This window comes from Dermochelys coriacea, chromosome 18 (assembly GCF_009764565.3).
Source record: "Dermochelys coriacea isolate rDerCor1 chromosome 18, rDerCor1.pri.v4, whole genome shotgun sequence".
Lineage (NCBI taxonomy): Eukaryota > Metazoa > Chordata > Testudines > Dermochelyidae > Dermochelys > Dermochelys coriacea.
Window position 1 is genome coordinate 21,901,402 of NC_050085.1, and position 17,876 is coordinate 21,919,277.

Below are 17,876 nucleotides of genomic sequence, written 5' to 3' on the forward strand. Positions count from 1 at the left end.
AGCTGTAGTCCACAAAAGCTTATGCTCTAATAAATTTGTTAGCTCTAAGGTGCCCCAAGTATTTCTGTTCTTTTTACGTATCATTCTCCTTATCGTTGTATAATCATGTGTTCGGTTACTTCGCAGCCTGCACATGGAAGAGAACACAGCCAAAGGGGCTTGACTTGCACAGCACATCTTTCTTCATAGACGCAGCACTAAGTCTTAATCATCATGCAGACATTACAGCAGAACTGCCACCCTGCCTTCTAGAGAGACAAGGGTGGCGGGGGGTGAAGTAATAGCTTTTATTGGACAACTTTTGTTGGCGAAAGAGAGCAGGTTGAGCTACACAGAGCTTTTCTTCAGGTTTGGGCCAGGTCTAGCCTTTGTGGCTCTAATATCCTGGGACTTACATGGTTACAACAAGACTGCAAACAACCCTATCTTCTAGGCTTTTATCAATTCATCTGCTAGCTATAGTCTTAGATTGCATCAGTATCACTCTTATTACAGCATAAGCTTTCGTGAGCTACAGCTCACTTCATCGGATGCATCCGATGAATCTAATTAGATGAATCTAATTAATTAGATTAGATGAATCTAATTTCATAAGCATGAAATAGGAATAGAATAGAATAGAATAGAGCTTATGCTCTAATAAATTAGTCTCTAAGGTGCCACAAGTACTCCTTTTCTTTTTGCGAATACAGACTAACACGGCTGCTACTCTGAAACCTATCAGTATCACTGGCAATCTAGCTAACAAGAATAGACTCAGGATGACCTTACTGCATGCTGCTAGTGTCATGCTACATCCTAGTTCTTCCGTACCACTGAAGATCTGTTGGAGCCTTTCCCAGGAAAACATGTGCCAGAGAAACTTAATACTTGTTACAGAGCTTTCCCCATGGACTCCACTGGCACACAGAACTCATTTGGTCTTGGGGCTATTCTACCACTAGGATTGTTCATACAAAATATGCCTTTGTTAGCTCAAGTATCTTCATTCTGAAACTTGAGGAGATTACAGAGGCAATGGCAGACGTCATCACTGGACAGTGACATCTCTGGAACCTTGGATAGTTCCAAGACGTTAGCTTGGCTACAAGACATGGTTAAGGTTCTACCTAGGCTACTGCTTGGCATCATGTTGTAACTAAGTCAGAGGACAACTACATATTAACCAAACCTCCTGAGACGCATAGCATAGGCAGGCCCTTAGGAGACCCTCTTACACACATTTACCCACCCGATGCGGAGATCACAGAGCAAGGCAGGGAGAGGAGGAAGGGAAGCCACCAACAGGAATACGGAGCTTGCCACAGACCCCTATTTAAATTGCTTCACAGCCCACATAGATTCTGCTGGCCAGAAGGAAAGGAAAAGCCTTTCGCGTAGAGAACAGGACGGCGCCAGTGCTGGATTTCTGGGAGCACTCAAAGGAGGAAGAACTGGGCTTAGGGGATCGCTCCCCTCCTGCAAATACAGGCTGAAGCACCCACGAAACCCTGACTGGTGAGTTCTAGGATCTGCTCAGGAGGCCTCAGCGCAGAACGTGGAGCGACGACATGAAGGTTACACGGATCCCAGCAAGAGTCTGCACAGGTGTTGTCCAGAAACTCCAAACAAATCAAAACTGCCCTTTCACTCTTCGCTGAACTGGCCCAGCCACCTGGAAACCATCTCTGTAGCTATCATTGCGCAGTCTCCAGGTAGACACCAATCAGGAGGCAGTTACTGCACAAAGGCCCTCATCTCAGAAAGGGGAGTCCACCTTTCCCAGCGCACCCAAGCACAGACTGCCACAAGCCATCCTGCTGGACTTCTCCAAAGAGGTGATCCCTGTTAGAGGACGTTCACTTAGCTGTTCCTTACCGTCCAAGACCTGCCTTACCAGGCCATTCAGCCTTTGCCTATTAGTCTCCAAATTCATTCCCTAGGTTCCTCTTGCTCCAGAATCCACTCCTCAAGGTGAGCTGCTTGGGACTGGCATTTCGCATCTCACCACAGTGTTCAGAGTGCAGCAAGGAAGAGTCCATACTGAAGGGGACTGGTAAATTATTACCAGCTACGACAGATTATCAGAGAAGGATGGGTTTCAGAGTAGCAGCCGTGTTAGTCTGTATTCGCAAAAAGAAAAGGAGTACTTGTGGCACCTTAGAGACTAACAAATTTATTTGAGCATAAGCTTTCGTGAGCTGTCAGACAGATGGAAAACCCACGCAGCCAGCCAGTATTTAGTTGCTGATTGATAGACAGAAGCAACTGGGGAGCAGCCATCATTTTTATTGGCTTTCCAAATATGAAACTGAGGAGAGATTTTTCGACTGGCCCTCAATACAGGGCTGGCAATCAGGCTCCTAGGGCCCCACAAGGCAAGAGCAACTCTCCGGCCAATTAACCTGCTTCATGCTCTCCCGGGAACCAACTTCCCCAGAGCAAAGCAAACAGAACATGGCAGCATCAGGAGTTACCTGTGAGGATGTTTTCCGACAGCACGTTGACTTGAACTTCCACGGAATGTTTGGAGGTGTAAGTGATTTCCGCACTCACGTGAGCCACTTCACCAATGCACATGGGCGAGAGGAAGTCTGTACGCTCCACACGGGCCAGTGCAGACACACAGCGCTCCTACAAATTGCAGACAAACCACGGTTAGACAGTGTCCAGTGCACCGAACCCAGAGTCACAACAGAAGTGCGTACAACCACCACCAACTAGACCCAATGGCAGAGTAAGAGCTTGGAATACCCCTGAAAGGCAGAAGGTTGTCCCTCGATCTTCCTAGCCCACCGTATAAAGTTAGGACCACTAACTAGGAGCTCTTTACAAAGTCCTGCACCATCCACAGTGCTGCTAAGGGCTCTCTGCGCTTCACCAATGCAGACTGGTAACCAGTACAGTATTGGAATTTGGAGTGGGGGCAAGAGACCCTCTGTTTAATTGAGCCAGACTTCCCACCATAAGAGGGACTCCACCTAAATTCCAGACTCATTTAATCTGATCTCCCATCATTATCTTGGTCCTGGCATAGTCCAACTCTTTAGAACACAGCCAAAGTATAAAATCAGTCCTGGTTCAATTTTGGCAAGGAGATCTCAGTCCAGCAGAAGTGTCAGATTCAGGTGAAGCCTTTCACTCAAACACAAACACACTGTTCACTGTCCTGGGACTTTGCCAACCATTTTGTTGATTTAGGGGGGTTGGTTTGGGGTTTGTTTTTTTTTTTTAATTTTTTTTTTTAATTCTGGCTCAGAGCTAGCTTTGAACTAAGATTTACAGTTGGATTAAATTTGGTGGCTGCTGAATTGAGATTAAATGAAATTTGTGGTCTGTGCACACAACTTCGATTTTGTTTTGCCACTGCGTGATCAATACTTCTATAAAAGAAGGAACTAATGGTGGGAACAGGAGCCCACTGTTCCTTAAGTCTTGTGCGTACGTTTAAGAGGCTGCCGCACGCTACACGCTTACCAGAGAGCTGGCTGATAGGAAACGCACTTAAACCCTTATTATTTGCGTTGGTGTTAGGAGGGGTTTTTCTGATCACAGAAAACGGAAACTAAACAAGCCATGGAAATCAAGGTGCTTAGAGAGACAGAGAAACACAGAGGCCTACCCCCAATGAGCCAGCCAGGGGAACAGGAAGAGTAATTTTGTTTTACTATTCAGGGTGTTTAAGTTGCCACAATTTATACAATAAACCATTTGTCCAACCTCAAGAGTCTTCCTGGATTATGCACACACAGAGGAATTGAATTCATTGCTGTGGTTTTGCACAAAAAGCCCTATTCCATGAGCAAAGTGAGGGGCTGCAGCACCACCTGCTGGCAACTCAGTAAAGGAAAAGGATTTTGTAGGATTGACAAGATTTTTATTTGGCCAAACTGTAAAACACGCACTGAGTGTGGGTGCTAAAATGGAGACTCATTTTTCAGAGGTGCTGCAAGCCGGCAGCTAACATGGGCCCCATCTGGAATTGTGAATGCTTAGCACCTCTGGAAGTCAGATCCTAGGTCTCAAAGGGGTACCCTAAGATTAAGGCACCCAAAGTCAGTAGATGCTTTTGAAAATCTGGATCTTAGAATTGTGAAACTGAACTCTCTTCACCTCTGAGAGCAAGCTCAGTCACCAAAGAGTTATTAGCTAATTCCTATTGCCAACCTCAGAGTCCGTCCTGCCCGGCGGCAAGGAGACCTTCGTTTCTACACAGCAGTTTTGTCTGCACTTGAATTATCAGTGTCGTTTGCCTACGGCAGCCTGGCTCCAAATGCAGGCCTCCAGCCCCCATGACAGAGACACTCATTGCTCCACTAGATCCTGCCAGCACCTGCATTAAACGGGTTCAGCTACAGCCCGAGCAGCCCGTTAGTGCTGCAGAACTAGGCTGGCAGAACCCTCCTTTTTTGGGGTGGGGGGTGCAATTGATTTGAGTTTTTCCAACATAACAGTTTTTACAGTTGCAAGAAATTAAGGGCAGGGAGAGGAGTCAGAGCTGGGGTTAGGCAGAGCTCACAGCAGGGCTACAGAGGGTTCCCAGCACTGACAGCGGGGGCTCCCCCTGTGACGGAAGCTGCACTTGTGCTGATTGTTACCAATGAAGTTTTTCATCCATTTCAGTGTGTGGGCTGAAATCGACGTTTATATCAAACCCTGCCAGGCCTCTAACCCCTCTCAGCCAGCGTTCAATGCCATTCTGATTTCTGAGATTCTCCAAGCACACTGCGAAGGCAGCCTGCTCTCTGCATGCCTGGCCAGCGGTCTGTGGAAGCAAGAGACCAGTTAAGGGGAGCTGGTCAGCCTTTTATGGCAAGGGTTACAGACCAATGTTGCTTAATGAAAAAAAATGGTGAGAATGTCACTTTTAATAAAACACTTAATGACATGAATAAAGCATCTCTAATATTAAACAAAGAATAAAGCAATACAACTATGAAATCACTAAGTTAGTTCTGATACTGGAGTGGAATTGAGCCAAAGTAATGCCAAAAATAATCAATCCTTATTTAAACTTTAGGAAGGACTCTTCTGTGGTGGCTGACTATTTGGTTATAGAGCCCAACTAAAGAATGTTACCAAATATATAATTTGAATGGAAATATCTTAACACTGAAACCAGACCCCCTAACGTCTCCCCCACAAAACCAAAGAATTATAAAGCTTTCTTCTTAGACTTCATTTTGCGTAACATTAAACACTGCCCTCCTATCCACTCCCCTCCACCCACCCGTAATATAGTATAGACCAACAGAACATGCCTGATAAGAAGTTTGACAACTCATTTAGCAGACAGATTAACTGTCTGAGACTTGAGGTTGACACAGAACACACTTTCTTTACGAGACAACATTTAGGGCTGTTTGAAATCTGGAAACACTTTCAGGTGCTTGCCTGGTGTGGACTTTAGGGATGGTGTCACACAGGCATGCACACAACCTTTTACTTCTAGGGTGTGGAATTGACAAAAAGGGAAAAGATACATAAGATAATAGGGAGTTCAACCTCTTTAGCTCTCGCAGTTTCCTGGACACTCGGAGTGGGAGAAGAAACTGCAGCCAAGGAGTGAGATGGTGATGTTCTGCTGACACAGTGCTTCTTGCTAGAGGGTGTCCTTCCAGTGCACGGAGAGATGGGTCACAGGCTGGGTCACAGGCTGGCATAGCTTGTTTCATGTGGTGACTTCCTCTCCGCAAGGAGATCAGTCTTGGAGACAGATTCCAGAATCTCTCTCAGGTGTTGACTAAAAAGGCTTCTTGGCCTTACCCTTGATTCTTACAGTTTGCAAACTTCCCTTACAGCACCTGCCTCCAAGGCCTTCAGACAAAATCAGGTGCAAGGCAGACCTCACGGCCAACAAGTTCATAGAATCATAGAATATCAGGGTTGGAAGGGACCCCAGAAGGTCATCTAGTCCAACCCCCTGCTCAAAGCAGGACCAAGTCCCAGTTAAATCATCCCAGCCAGGGCTTTGTCAAGCCTGACCTTAAAAACCTCTAAGGAAGGAGATTGTTGGTCTAATCAGGTTTGAATCAGAATCCTCAGAAAGCACCAGTTTGGAATAGGCTTACTTAAATCAGCAACTTAAAAAATTAAAAAATATTAAGGGTTTTACCAGACACTATGTCTGATTACACCCTCTCCCCTGCAAAAAAAAAAAAAAAAAACAAAAACAAAAAAACAAAAAATCCAAATAGCTGAGGCCACTTTTGAGGAAAGTGGCAGAGTCTTAAAATGACACTATGTTACCAGTTTATCGAAGTTCAATATACCAATAGCTAATTGGAAAAATCCTAGCAACAAAGCCAGTCACTCAACATTCATTCAATCAGCAAAGTTCAAACTGATCAGTTTCATCATCTCTAGTTTCTTCTTCCACCTTCCTCTTGTAGAACTGGGCTGTACGTCAAACAGCTTATCTGAAATCTTCATCTCGCTAGAGGAAAGCTACTTTGAAGTCTACCAAGATGAAACACAACTTTGAAGTGCTATACAGGATCCTACAGCGTTCCTATAAAAGCTAGCTGTCCCCAGGGGAGAGGTATATTGAAAGTGCAGGGGGTCAGACCAAGTTGCTGTACATCTTTCAGAAAAAAAGGGCCCCATTCAGATGCAGCCTAGGAGCTACATCGCTCCCATGTTTAAACAGAAGGGGGGCCTACAATCAGACTCTGAGCCTATAATTGGAGTCATCCAGGTAGACTCGTGCCCACCTAGAGCCCCTGTGAAGTCAACAGCCGTGCAAAGATCCACCCCCACAGATTAGATTGCAGGATCAAGCTTCATGGAGCAGGCTGCTCCATTGGAATATAGCCAAACAGCTCTAGGTTACGGGATCTGCAGTTCCCAAACCTGCCTTCTGCCCAGTCACCAGATCTAAGATTTGGTGACTAGGACATGCTGCAAGGAGCACCTTCTCCCTCTGCCCCGCCTAACCCTGCAGTGCACTTAGTAATTGTGCACTAAGTGAAGGCTGGGGAGACATTAGGTAGATGTTTCCAAACAAGGTTTTGCTGGGGCTGAGAAGGTTTTCTGGATGCTTGTTTGTAATGTATTTTGTTACCATTTGTAGGTTTACTTGTTTACACTTTGTTAGTATCCACAGGCCTCAATCAGGACCAGATCCCATCCTGCGAGGACTGCATTCACAGGCAGAGAAGGGCCCTGATCTGAAGTAGCTAGCCATCTGCCTTGTCTTAGCCTAGAACTAACAGGAGGGAAGAGGGGCAGGGTTGACAGAGGTAATTAACAAGTTATTCAATTCCATAAGCTGGTTAAGATGGAACTGCTTCAGTTAAAGTCAGAGACAAATAATCAGCAACACCCACAGGAAGTCTCTAGCTGGTTATTCCAGACAATGTTTCCCTTCGTTACTGATAGGTCTCAAACTTGTAGTTATTACTTTTCATAGAAGTGACTCATGGCTTCTGGTATACACAGTAGTGATCAATGTGACAAGACACTATAAGTGTGGCAAAGACTGTTGAAGGATATAGTATATTGTATTCGAGAGTAACTAGGAACCTGGAGAGATGATATTGTAACACAAAAATAGGCAGAGTTATGACATCTCAGGCATGTCTACACAGAGACAACTAGAATTAACTAAAAGTATGAACTTGAAGTAGATAAATTAAACCACAATAAACCCATGTGAACATCTTAATTCCATTTAGCTTTTAATTGACTCAAAGTGAATTAAGCTACACTGAAGAAAGTTAACCTAATGTAAAGAAGGGTAATGTAATTAATTTAAATTAACATAAGCTTATGGAAAATAGACCCTGTCACACTAGCTTGATATATTTTTGATGCAATTATAAGCTTGGTAGATAAAGGTAACAGTGTTGATGTAACAGGTTTCTGTAAGGTATTTAACTTAGTACCAGGACATTTTGATTAAAAAGCTACAGTGATATAAAGTTAACAGGGTGCATGTTAAATGAATTAACAATTGGCTCACGGATAGGTGTTAATGTAACTGTAAATGGGAAATCACTACTGAATGGGCATGTTTCCAGTGGGGTTCCACAGGGATCGGTTCTCGGCCCTACACTATTTAACATTTTTATTGATGACAGGGAAGAAAACACAAGATCACTGATAAAGTTTGCAAACACAAAAATTGGGGGACTGGTAAATAATGGAGAACAGGTCACTGACTCAATGATCTGCATTGCATGGTAAACTAGGCATAAGCAAATTATGCACTTAATTCAGCTAAATGTAAACATTTACATCTAGAAAGAGAATGCAGGCCATACTGACAGCATGGGGGACTCGATCCCAGGAAGCAGCGATGGAAAAAGATTTGGGGATTGTGGTGGATAATCAGCCGATCATGAGCACCCAGTGTGATGCTGTGGCCAAGAGAGCTAATGTGATCCGGGGATGCAGAAACAGCGGAATCTCAAGTAGGAGCAGAGAGGTTATTATACCTCTGTATTCAGCACTTGTCTGACCGCTGCTGGAATCCTGTGTCCAGTTCTGGTGCCCACAATTCAGGAAGGATGTTGATAAATTGGAGACTGTTTCAGAGAAGAGCCATGAGAATGATTAAAGGATTAGAAAACCTGCCCTTATATTGACAGTCTCATGGAGCTCAATCTATTTAACTTACCCCTTAACCTACTCTATTAACTTGATGTACCTATATAGGGAACAAATATTTAATGATGGGCTCTTCAATCTAGCAGAGAAAAGTCTAACAAACCACTGGTTGGAAGCTGAAACTAGACAAATTCAGACTAGAAATAAGTTGTAAATTTTTAATGATGAGTGGTTAACCACTGGAATGATTTCCCAAGGGGTCACGGCAGATTCTCCATCACTGACAGATATTATGCAGAGGACAGCAGACCACATGCACTCTGTAACAAGTTATGGAAACATCTCTGCTAACAGCAATTTAAAAGGATAGGAATGTACTAAATCCGACAACACTGCTCCAAGAGCGAAGATACACTACATTCCAATGGCTAGGGCAGTGACCAACCGCTTATTTGCCCAAAATACCCACCTTTGAATAGTCCAAGTTTGAAAGGTGACAAAAGTAGCTTGAAGTCTAAGACAGCCCTTTAAAGACCTCAGAAGACAGGCCCTTTTGGAATATCAATAGAAAGATCACAGATATGCTGTAAGCCTTGGAAGATATCAATCCAGTCTGGCTTTGGGCATATCAATTCGCTGTTAAATAGAGACAAAACTTCTGTTTCCAAAGTGGGGAAAAAAAGGGGAAGAGAAGAGGCTGAATGAAGTACAGTGCTTCTCTCTCCAGGAAATCTCAAAGCTTGGGAGATAACTCACTAACAGAGAATACTCCCAGCCACTCGCAAGGTTTAGGTCTTTTGAACTTTAAGGAAGACAGGGCCATTCATTTTTAAATTAAATGGAAAGAAGGAAAGCAATTGCTAATTTCACCCCTAGCATGCCAATAGAAAGTGCTGACATCTGAAACTTCCCTGTGTTTTCCACTAGATGGCATTTCTAAAGAAAATGACACCAACGAGATACCCAATCAGACACCTATCTATGTACAGAGTTAAGGGCCAGGTGCCTCACTCACATTTACTGCCTTGGGACTGATCATGCAAGAAATGGGAGCTAAGGCTGCATGACTAAGTGAAGAGAAGCCGGAAAGGCAAAGGTGAAGGTTCCAATAGTAACACAGCCACAGTAAACATCCTGTACAACATCAAACACAGACAAACATCATCATCTACAGAGAACAACTACAGGAATGGAAAAGGCACACACGCTACGTGATGTGGGGACACTAACGTCACTTGCTGCCATGATTTTCTCCCATCCTCACAGTTCTCTTCTTGTGATTTTCAATGAAACATGAACAGACTCACTTGGGTCCTTCCAAGTTGTTGCCAAACAACATGGGGCTGGGCAGTTTTACATTTGACCGTGTCAACAGCTGCAGCTGGAATGGACACGCTCCGGCCGCAACAGTACATACCCCTGACTGGGAATTGCAATGTCGGGTGCTGATGATGGCACCTGCCTCTTCGATCATTTTCAGGATGGTCCCCCCATGGACGTTCCCTGCGATGTTTGCATCATCCGGACGCATTATCCTGCAATGGATGAGGAAAGAAATATCTCATACTTCAATTCTTCTCATGCCCCCTCGCCTAGAGAGTTGCTGGAGAGCCAGCCAGCCTGAAGAACGTCACAGCACAGCTAATCTCTTCACTTCCAGACCAACTCCAGCCACGGTGCCTTTCCCAGCAAGAGGGAGAAGTGCAGCGGCTGAAGTGAGCACAATTTAACCTGAGACAATAGGGCTGAAGGCAGTAATTCAGAATGCAGTGGATGGGGCAGGCCAACAGTTTCCTGTTAATTTCACTTCCTGCTTCTTTTACAACTAATTTAGTGCTGGTGAAAGGGGCCACAGTCCCAAACAACATCCCAGCCCTCCTCACCCCAATCCCATTTGTCAGAGGATCTTGAAGTGCTTTACCAACTGTAATTAACCCGGCACGATCATTCAGCACAATCCCCATTTCACAGAGGGGTTAATGAGGCCCGTGGCCCAACCCCATACCAGTTAGTGACAGAAGTAAGAGCACCCAGATGGCTTAACTCCCGTTCCCCAATTGACCAAGCTCCCTTCCCAAGAGTTGGGAGGACTTTGTTTCTGCTACGACATGATTCCCGACAGACCGTTCAGAGAAAGCAAGATCCCTCCAAAATAGCATAGCTAACAGGACAAGTAGCCTCCATCAAAGCCTACAGGTCAGGTACACAGCTGTCAATCTGTCCACACTAGGAGCGTGGCCCAAAGCAGACAATAGTCAAAGGGACCAGCCACTTTGCCCCCACCAAGTGGTATCAAGTATGGCTTAATTGTGAGCAGAGGGGACCAAAAGCACAGTCAGCACCACGTCCTACCAGGACTTGGCCTCACCCTCCATAACAAGGCAAGGTGGCTGTGATACACTGACAGCACAGCTCAACAAGCTGAGAGGGTCACTGCCAGCAGTGGGGAATTCCGAGAACGTGCATCCTGTAGAAAGTGACCTATAGGTTTCACAGTGATATTTAGAGTCTTTGCAGCACACAAGCAACCCCAAGTGAGCAACAAACTTAGCTAGGTGCTTTTTCCATCATAGCTTTGAGATAGATCATACTTGCGGTGGACTATTCATTTCATGAAAGCCACTCAGAATGCCACTACATCACAAGAAAGCCCCACTTTTCCACATCCTCCCAGGGAGGAGAATTCCAGAGAGTGGTCAATGTAATTGCCCCTGTGCTCCTGCCATCCAGATGGCGATAGCGCTGTGAGGGATCCCTGTTCAACTGAAAACACTGCAAAGTAAAATCCATGGTAACCATATCTTTCCCCCCCCTCCCTTACCATAACTATGGTTACCAAACCACAAAGCCATGTTAGAGATAGCATGTCAAACACAGTGATGGTTAGGAAGTTTGACACACACTCTCCAACAGATGTGATGAATCAACAATTCAGGCTCATTCCAGGCAGGAAGAGGTACGATGGTCTCTCACCATAAGCCAGAGTGAAGTCAAACGTGGCATCCCTAGCAGAGTTATGTGTAACAGAGCAGCGTCCCCAGCTTCCTGTGCCATCACTCTCTTCAAACCCCAGCTGAATGCTCACCTTCATGAGGTTTCTTACACTGATCCTCTCACCAATGCTGGATCTGAACCAGGGGCTGCAAACCCGGGGGTGGAGGACGCTAGACCCCCACTCTGGAAATACTGCAGGGACTCCACTCCTGCATGAACTTTGTGCATGCCAAAGAGGGGCAAAGGTGAGAGCAGGATCCAGAGGGGCTGGAGGAGCTGCCATAGAACAAAGGAGTGAGCCAGGGAGCAGGACCTGGACGGCTGGAGAGGGCCTGGGAGCAGGTAGGAGCCCCTGGGATGATACTCCGGTGCCAGGAGCCAGCAGCCTATCAACCACATACACCCACCAAGTCTCAGTACCTCCCCTCACCCCGTTTTCTATCCCTTTGGCCCCCATTCACAGGGAGTCTCCTCCCTGACTGCTCTGGACTGTCTCACGCCTGACCTGTCACCTCTCAGTCTGTTTGAAAGCTTTTCAGGGCAGGGATCCCCCCATGGTCTGTTTTAAGGCCCTACATCAGGCCATCACCTGCACTGCAGATCAGCTTTTAAAGACCCCGAAAAACTAAAGCTGTACCAAGCACCACTAGCAACTTCAGCATCTCATTCACTGATCAGACTTCTGCATGACAAAGCAGATGTAAGCTGCGGTAGCCATTTCCAAACAGCATTATCTGAACATACTATATAAAACAGAAAAGTTATTTTTTATTAACAATTGCATAGCTGATAGCTTTATTAATTATTATTATTACTATTATACAAAATGGTTTCCAAAAAAAGTTCTGTTAAAAGAAAACTAATCACTTGACTAATTGTGGATTATTGGGTTGATGGGTTTAGGAGATAAGGGATCATTATCAGGCATGGCTGGGTTAGGCCTCAGGTGCAGAAATCAATTCAAGATGCAGTTACTTCTCTGCAATTTGGGTCACATGTACTGGAGAGACAGCACCTTAGAGGGATGGACCATTGGACCAATCCGATCTGTTGCAAACACTTCCTGTATTCATAGGAATTAGCGTAATGCAACAGAACAAACCCACAAGCACATTATTTGCTACTAGAGCAGCAGCTGGTGTGGGCACTGCTAAATCATAAAGAATTGAAATCAAGTGCAGAAGACTTCCAAACCCACAGCAATTGCATTCTACAATTCCAGCTGGATTTCAGCGCAGACAGTCTCTTATAAAGAGCTGTCCCCTTTGAGGTGGAGAGCAGGATGAATAACTGATTTTATTTGCTTGTGAGTTCCAAAAAATTCAGGTCAAACCAAGTTTAAATGGTTTGGGAATTTTCAGCACATCAAAAACAATCTATTCTGGGTCGAGTGAAACAAGCTGGCTGATCCAAAACATTTTGTTTCTAGGTATTTTTAAAGGACTAGATTCACAAAACAGGTGGTGGTGGTGCTTGGCATATAACCTTTAGTCCAGTGGTTAGGGCACTCATCTGGGGTGTGGAAGACCCAGGTCCAAAGCACCAGGCTATAGTGCCTCTCACTAGCCCAATGACTATTCAAGTATTTTATATGAAGCACCCTCCGCACGCAAAATGCCAAATATCCTGGTGATCAGAGCACTCACCATGTGGGGAAGGGGAGCCTACATTCAAATCCCTGTTGCAGAGGGAGATTCAAAGCTGGGGGAGTGCCCTATGCCCTGGGCTAAAGGTTGTCAAAAAGGCACTACCACCACCACCTCCTTGTCCTCTGGCTGTGGTGGGGATGGCAACCAAGTCCCCCTGTGAATCTAGTTCCCCTTCCCACAAGTATTTGGGAAATGTGTCAAATTCACAGATACCTCCAGGTCAACTAAAAACTGTTTTACTGGGGAGCAAATAATCTTAGCCTGAAAAAAACCTGCCCAGCTCTTGTGAACACCTGGAACAACCTCCTCCCCCCCACACACTCAGGTATAGATTTATATGCAGCCTGACAGTCTAATCTGCTACAGCCACATGGCCTAAAGACAAGACTGTCACAGAGAACTTCCTCCTTGAGAGATCAGCTATAGCTAGACTAGCCCCAACTGCTTTCACTATTTTCTATCGTCCTTCCCTAGGAGACTCGCACATTGTAGTTTTCATTCGTACTCCCAGTTGCTATGCAGAATTCAGACACACACGGAGTATACAAGAAAAGCATAAACGTCCCATACCCGATAAGCTGACAGGCCATCCTTGTGAGGAACAGACTGAGCCTTTGAATCTGTGAGCCAGACCTGGGACCGGGCTTGGAGTTACACTCATTCATTATTTGCCTCACACACCACAGCTGGTGATATCATTTCTGCCGCTCCAGCTCAGCCACAAATACCAAATTAAGAGCCTAGTGGCTTCCTGTGTTGCTCAAATATAGGAAGATGGGTCCTTAGCCAATCAGAACGACGAGCTTAAAACTAGCTGTGATGGAAAACTTTCTGATATAAATAATTACAAAAGACAGTCAGTCCCCAAAGCTGCTCCATCCCATAGGAGATCCAATCCCTACTGGCTGCAATGCTGAACACACTGCATGCCCAGGAAATGCAAAGAAGGGCCTGACAGGCAGTTTGCCAGGAGTCCTCCCACCCATTTCCCAGGGCCACCCCCACTTTGCACCTGAGGTTTAGTCAAAACTCCTGCTACATTTGCTTCTCGGACTGCACTGATAGATGAACAGAAATCACTGCCTGTGTCCCCGGTCAGCCAGCTCTGTCCTCAGCCTGAAGATCCAGGGAGAGGGGCATGAAGGCTGCAGGACTACACCGTCCACACTGGGGCCTCAGCACCAGAGATCCGTGTGGAACAGGCTCCCCACATCCATGTGCACAGAGCACTGGCTTCCTCCATTCCAGGAGTTATTCCCCCACCCCGAACTATTCCTGCTACAGCAGTGGATACTGCACTAAGACAGCAACCCATCCCAGTTCTTAACATTCAAGGGGTGCAGGAGAGGATTGAGGGACTATCAACAACATTAACATTCTTTAAAGGCTACACAGAGAGCAGAGACTCATAGAAGGGACCTGGATTCCTCACATCCTCCCTTCGGTTTGAAGTCTAAGCATTGCCCTGCCAGAGCAGACCATTGGCCCAACTAATCTGGTTCCTTGCCCCAGCAGTGGCCAATACTGGACAGTCACACATACATCACCACATCAGTTTTACTATTCTGCAAATTCCTCCCCTGGCTTTGTCGTGAGGCAATTCTGCCCAGAAGCACTAAATGACAAGTCTCTTCAAAAGAACTCATCCCTCTTAGACTGGGCTTGATCCTGCGTGGAGAGAAGCTCCTGCCACTCCCACTGCTGATGCAGATGTGCAGCCCCTCACAGGATCAGACCCTTGTGGGACAGAGGAGGAGCCATGAGGAAAGAACAGGTTTCCCTTTTCCTAGCTTGCAGTCACTTAGTTAAGAATTGCAGTCATTCAGCAAGAGGACCAATCTATTGTGTTCAGCCACTAGTGAGCTTCCTTAAACCAGGGGTAGGGAACCTACAGCCCGCAGGCCAGATCCAGCCCTTTGCTCATTTTCATCCAGCCTGCAGGCCACACATTCAACTCACCCGCCAGGGAGTGCTGGTGCGTCCCGCCACAGGCGGGAAGCCCCAAGTCTCGGCGCCCCCCGGGCAGGCGAGTTGAATGTGTGTGTGGCCCGCCATTGATTTTTTCGGTTGGTCAGTGGCCCAATACAAAAACAGTTCCCCACCCCTGCCTTAAACTCACCCGTTAGTTCCAAGTAATAGGTGACAAGTTTGGAAGCAAAGTTTATACAGGCATGGAAGTAAGAGAGAGGCTTTTCACATAGGCTACATAAAATGATTAATTTCCCTCTGCATCACACTAACTAACCCAAAAAAAAAAATTGGTTCGTGCAAAGGTCTTGCCTAACTAGAAAAGCCAGCCTTCCCAGGGCAAGTGGAGTCATGACAGGTTTAACGGCTTCATGACAAACATTTCCTCCTTCCTGTCATTTTCTAGCTGGAGGAATGGCACTCCACACCACACCTTTACAGTGGAACCAAAGCCTGGGCTACACCTAACACTTAGGTCACCCTAGCTACTTTGCTCATGGGTGTGAGACATTCACCCCCGAGGCTAGGTCTACACTACAAGAGCTACAGGGGCACAGCTGTAGCACTGCAGCTACTCAGTGTAGACACTTACTACAGCAATGGATGGGATTTGCCACCCCTTGGGAGGTAGTAGCTAGGTTCACAGAAGAAATCTTCCACTGACCTAGCTGTGTCTGCAGCAGGGGTTAGGTCACCCCAACTATGTCGCACAGGCGTGAAATTTTTCTTAGCCCTGAGCGATGTAGATAAAGCCAACCCAAGTTTTACGTGTAGACCAGGCTTGAGACATACAGTTAAGCTGACCTAAGCCCCAGTATAGACATTCCTGGGGTTGATGGAAGAATTCATCATCCCAGCTCCTGCCACTTGAGGGGTGGATTTACTTGGGACAGGAAAAACCCCTTTCATTGCTGCAGCAAGGGTCTATGTTACAGCATGACAGCAGCAGAGCTCTAGAGCCAGCGCCGCGCCGCTGTACTAGTTCTAGAGCGAACACACACCAGTCTTCAGGTCCTCCTACCTCAGGAACGAGCTCGATTCCAGCAGAATACAGTACCACATGCAGCTCCATCTCCTTTGAGAGTCTGGTCTCCAGAGTCTTCTCCACTCTTCCCCCATGTCATGGGTTTAACCAAAAACCCAAAGAATTCCAGACTTTGTGAGAACCTGAGGTATGCCTCAGACGGCAAGTGAGACTAAAGTCATTCTGCCTTGACACAGCTATGATGAGAAAGTCACTGGATTACACAGCACTGCTCATTTGTTAATCTGTACCTCTCAAGTGAGCCAACAATTTCAGGTTTTTGATGCTGGTGCAGACTGGATGCCCTGGACATCTGCAGTATCAGAGTTCGGAAGTCAGCAGGGTGGAGTAAAGCAGTAAAACTACTTGTAAATACCTCAAGAGTCTCCATTTCACAATAGCAAGTCTAGCATGAGTCCACAGGAAATTACCCCCTAATCTCACTGGCTAGAATCCCTACCTGGCACAGCATCCTTGTCACAGGCAGTGACCCCTACTGCTAAATGCAATGGGAAAAACAAAGCGTGGCCCATAATCCCATCTCCCTCACCCACCTTGGGGAGAGGCCTGCTGATCTGATAGACAGCGCGTTGAATTAGCTAGCTGGAAGTCTGAGGGCAGCTGCACACAGCTCACTTTCTCCATCCCAGTTGTTCCAATCCTGCTCAACCATTTCAAATCCATAAATAAAGCTGTACAAACAATTGTACAACTATGCTAACCAGTTACAATCTGCCATGGTCCAAATACAATTGCCATTTGTAAACAGAAATTTACAGTCACATTTTACATTTAAAAAGAAAAGGAGGACTTGTGGCACCTTAGAGACTAACAAATTTATTAGAGCATAAGCTTTCGTGAGCTACAGCTCACTTCATTGGATGCATGCAGTGGAAAATACAGTGCGGAGATTTTATATACACAGAGAACATGAAATAATGGGTGTTATCATACAGACTGTAACAAGAGTGATCAGGGAAGGTGAGCTATTACCAACAGGAGAGGAGGGAGGGAAGGGGGGTAACCTTTTGTAGTGATAATCAAGGTGGGCCATTTCCAGCAGCTGACAACGTGTGAGGAACAGTAGGGGAAAAAACAAACATGGGGAAATAGTTTACTTTGTGTAATGACCCATCCACTCCCAGTCTTTATTCAAGCCTAAGTTAATTGTATCCAGTCTCCAAATTAATTCCAATTCAGCAGTCTCTCATTGGAGTCTGTTTTTGAAGTTTTTTTGTTGAAAGATAGCCACTCTTAGGTCTGTAATCGAATGACCAGAGAGATTGAAGTGTTCTCCGACTGGTTTTTGAATGTTATAATTCTTGACATCTGATTTGTGTCCATTTATTCTTTTACGTAGAGACTGTCCGGTTTGGCCAATGTACATGGCAGACAGGCATTGCTGGCACATGATGGCATATATCACATTATTAGATGTGCAGGTGAACGAGCCTCTGATAGTGTGGCTGATGTGATTAGACCCTATGATGGTGTCCCCTGAATAGATATGTGGGCACAGTTGGCAACGGGCTTTGTTGCACGGATGGGTTAGTGGTTCTGTTGTGTGGTTGCTGGTGAGTATTTGCTTCTGGTTGGGGGGCTGTCTGTAAGCAAGGACTGGCCTGTCTCCCAAGATCTGTGAGAGTGATGGGTCGTCATTCAGGATAGGTTGTAGATCCTTGATGATGCATTGGAGAGGTTTTAGTTGGGGG

The 17,876-nt window shown here is 45.8% G+C and overlaps 1 protein-coding gene across 5 annotated transcripts in view; it reads right to left on the reverse strand.

Moving 5' to 3' along the window:
* Window positions 1–17,876, reverse strand: part of ACOT7 (acyl-CoA thioesterase 7) — a 108,580-nt gene that overhangs the window by 80,642 nt on the left and 10,062 nt on the right. For 2 of the 5 annotated variants that reach the window (XM_043499948.1, XM_038376734.2), the window contains exons 2-3: window positions 9,947–10,064; window positions 2,457–2,613 (exon numbers count right to left, since the gene is read on the reverse strand). In XM_043499948.1, coding sequence (XP_043355883.1) covers window positions 2,457–2,613; window positions 9,947–10,064 — 275 coding nt within the window. Of the gene's footprint in view, window positions 1–2,456; window positions 2,614–9,946; window positions 10,065–13,742; window positions 14,112–17,876 lie in introns of those variants that run through there. The other 3 variants (XM_038376733.2, XM_038376732.2, XM_043499949.1) reach the window with 3 other exon arrangements.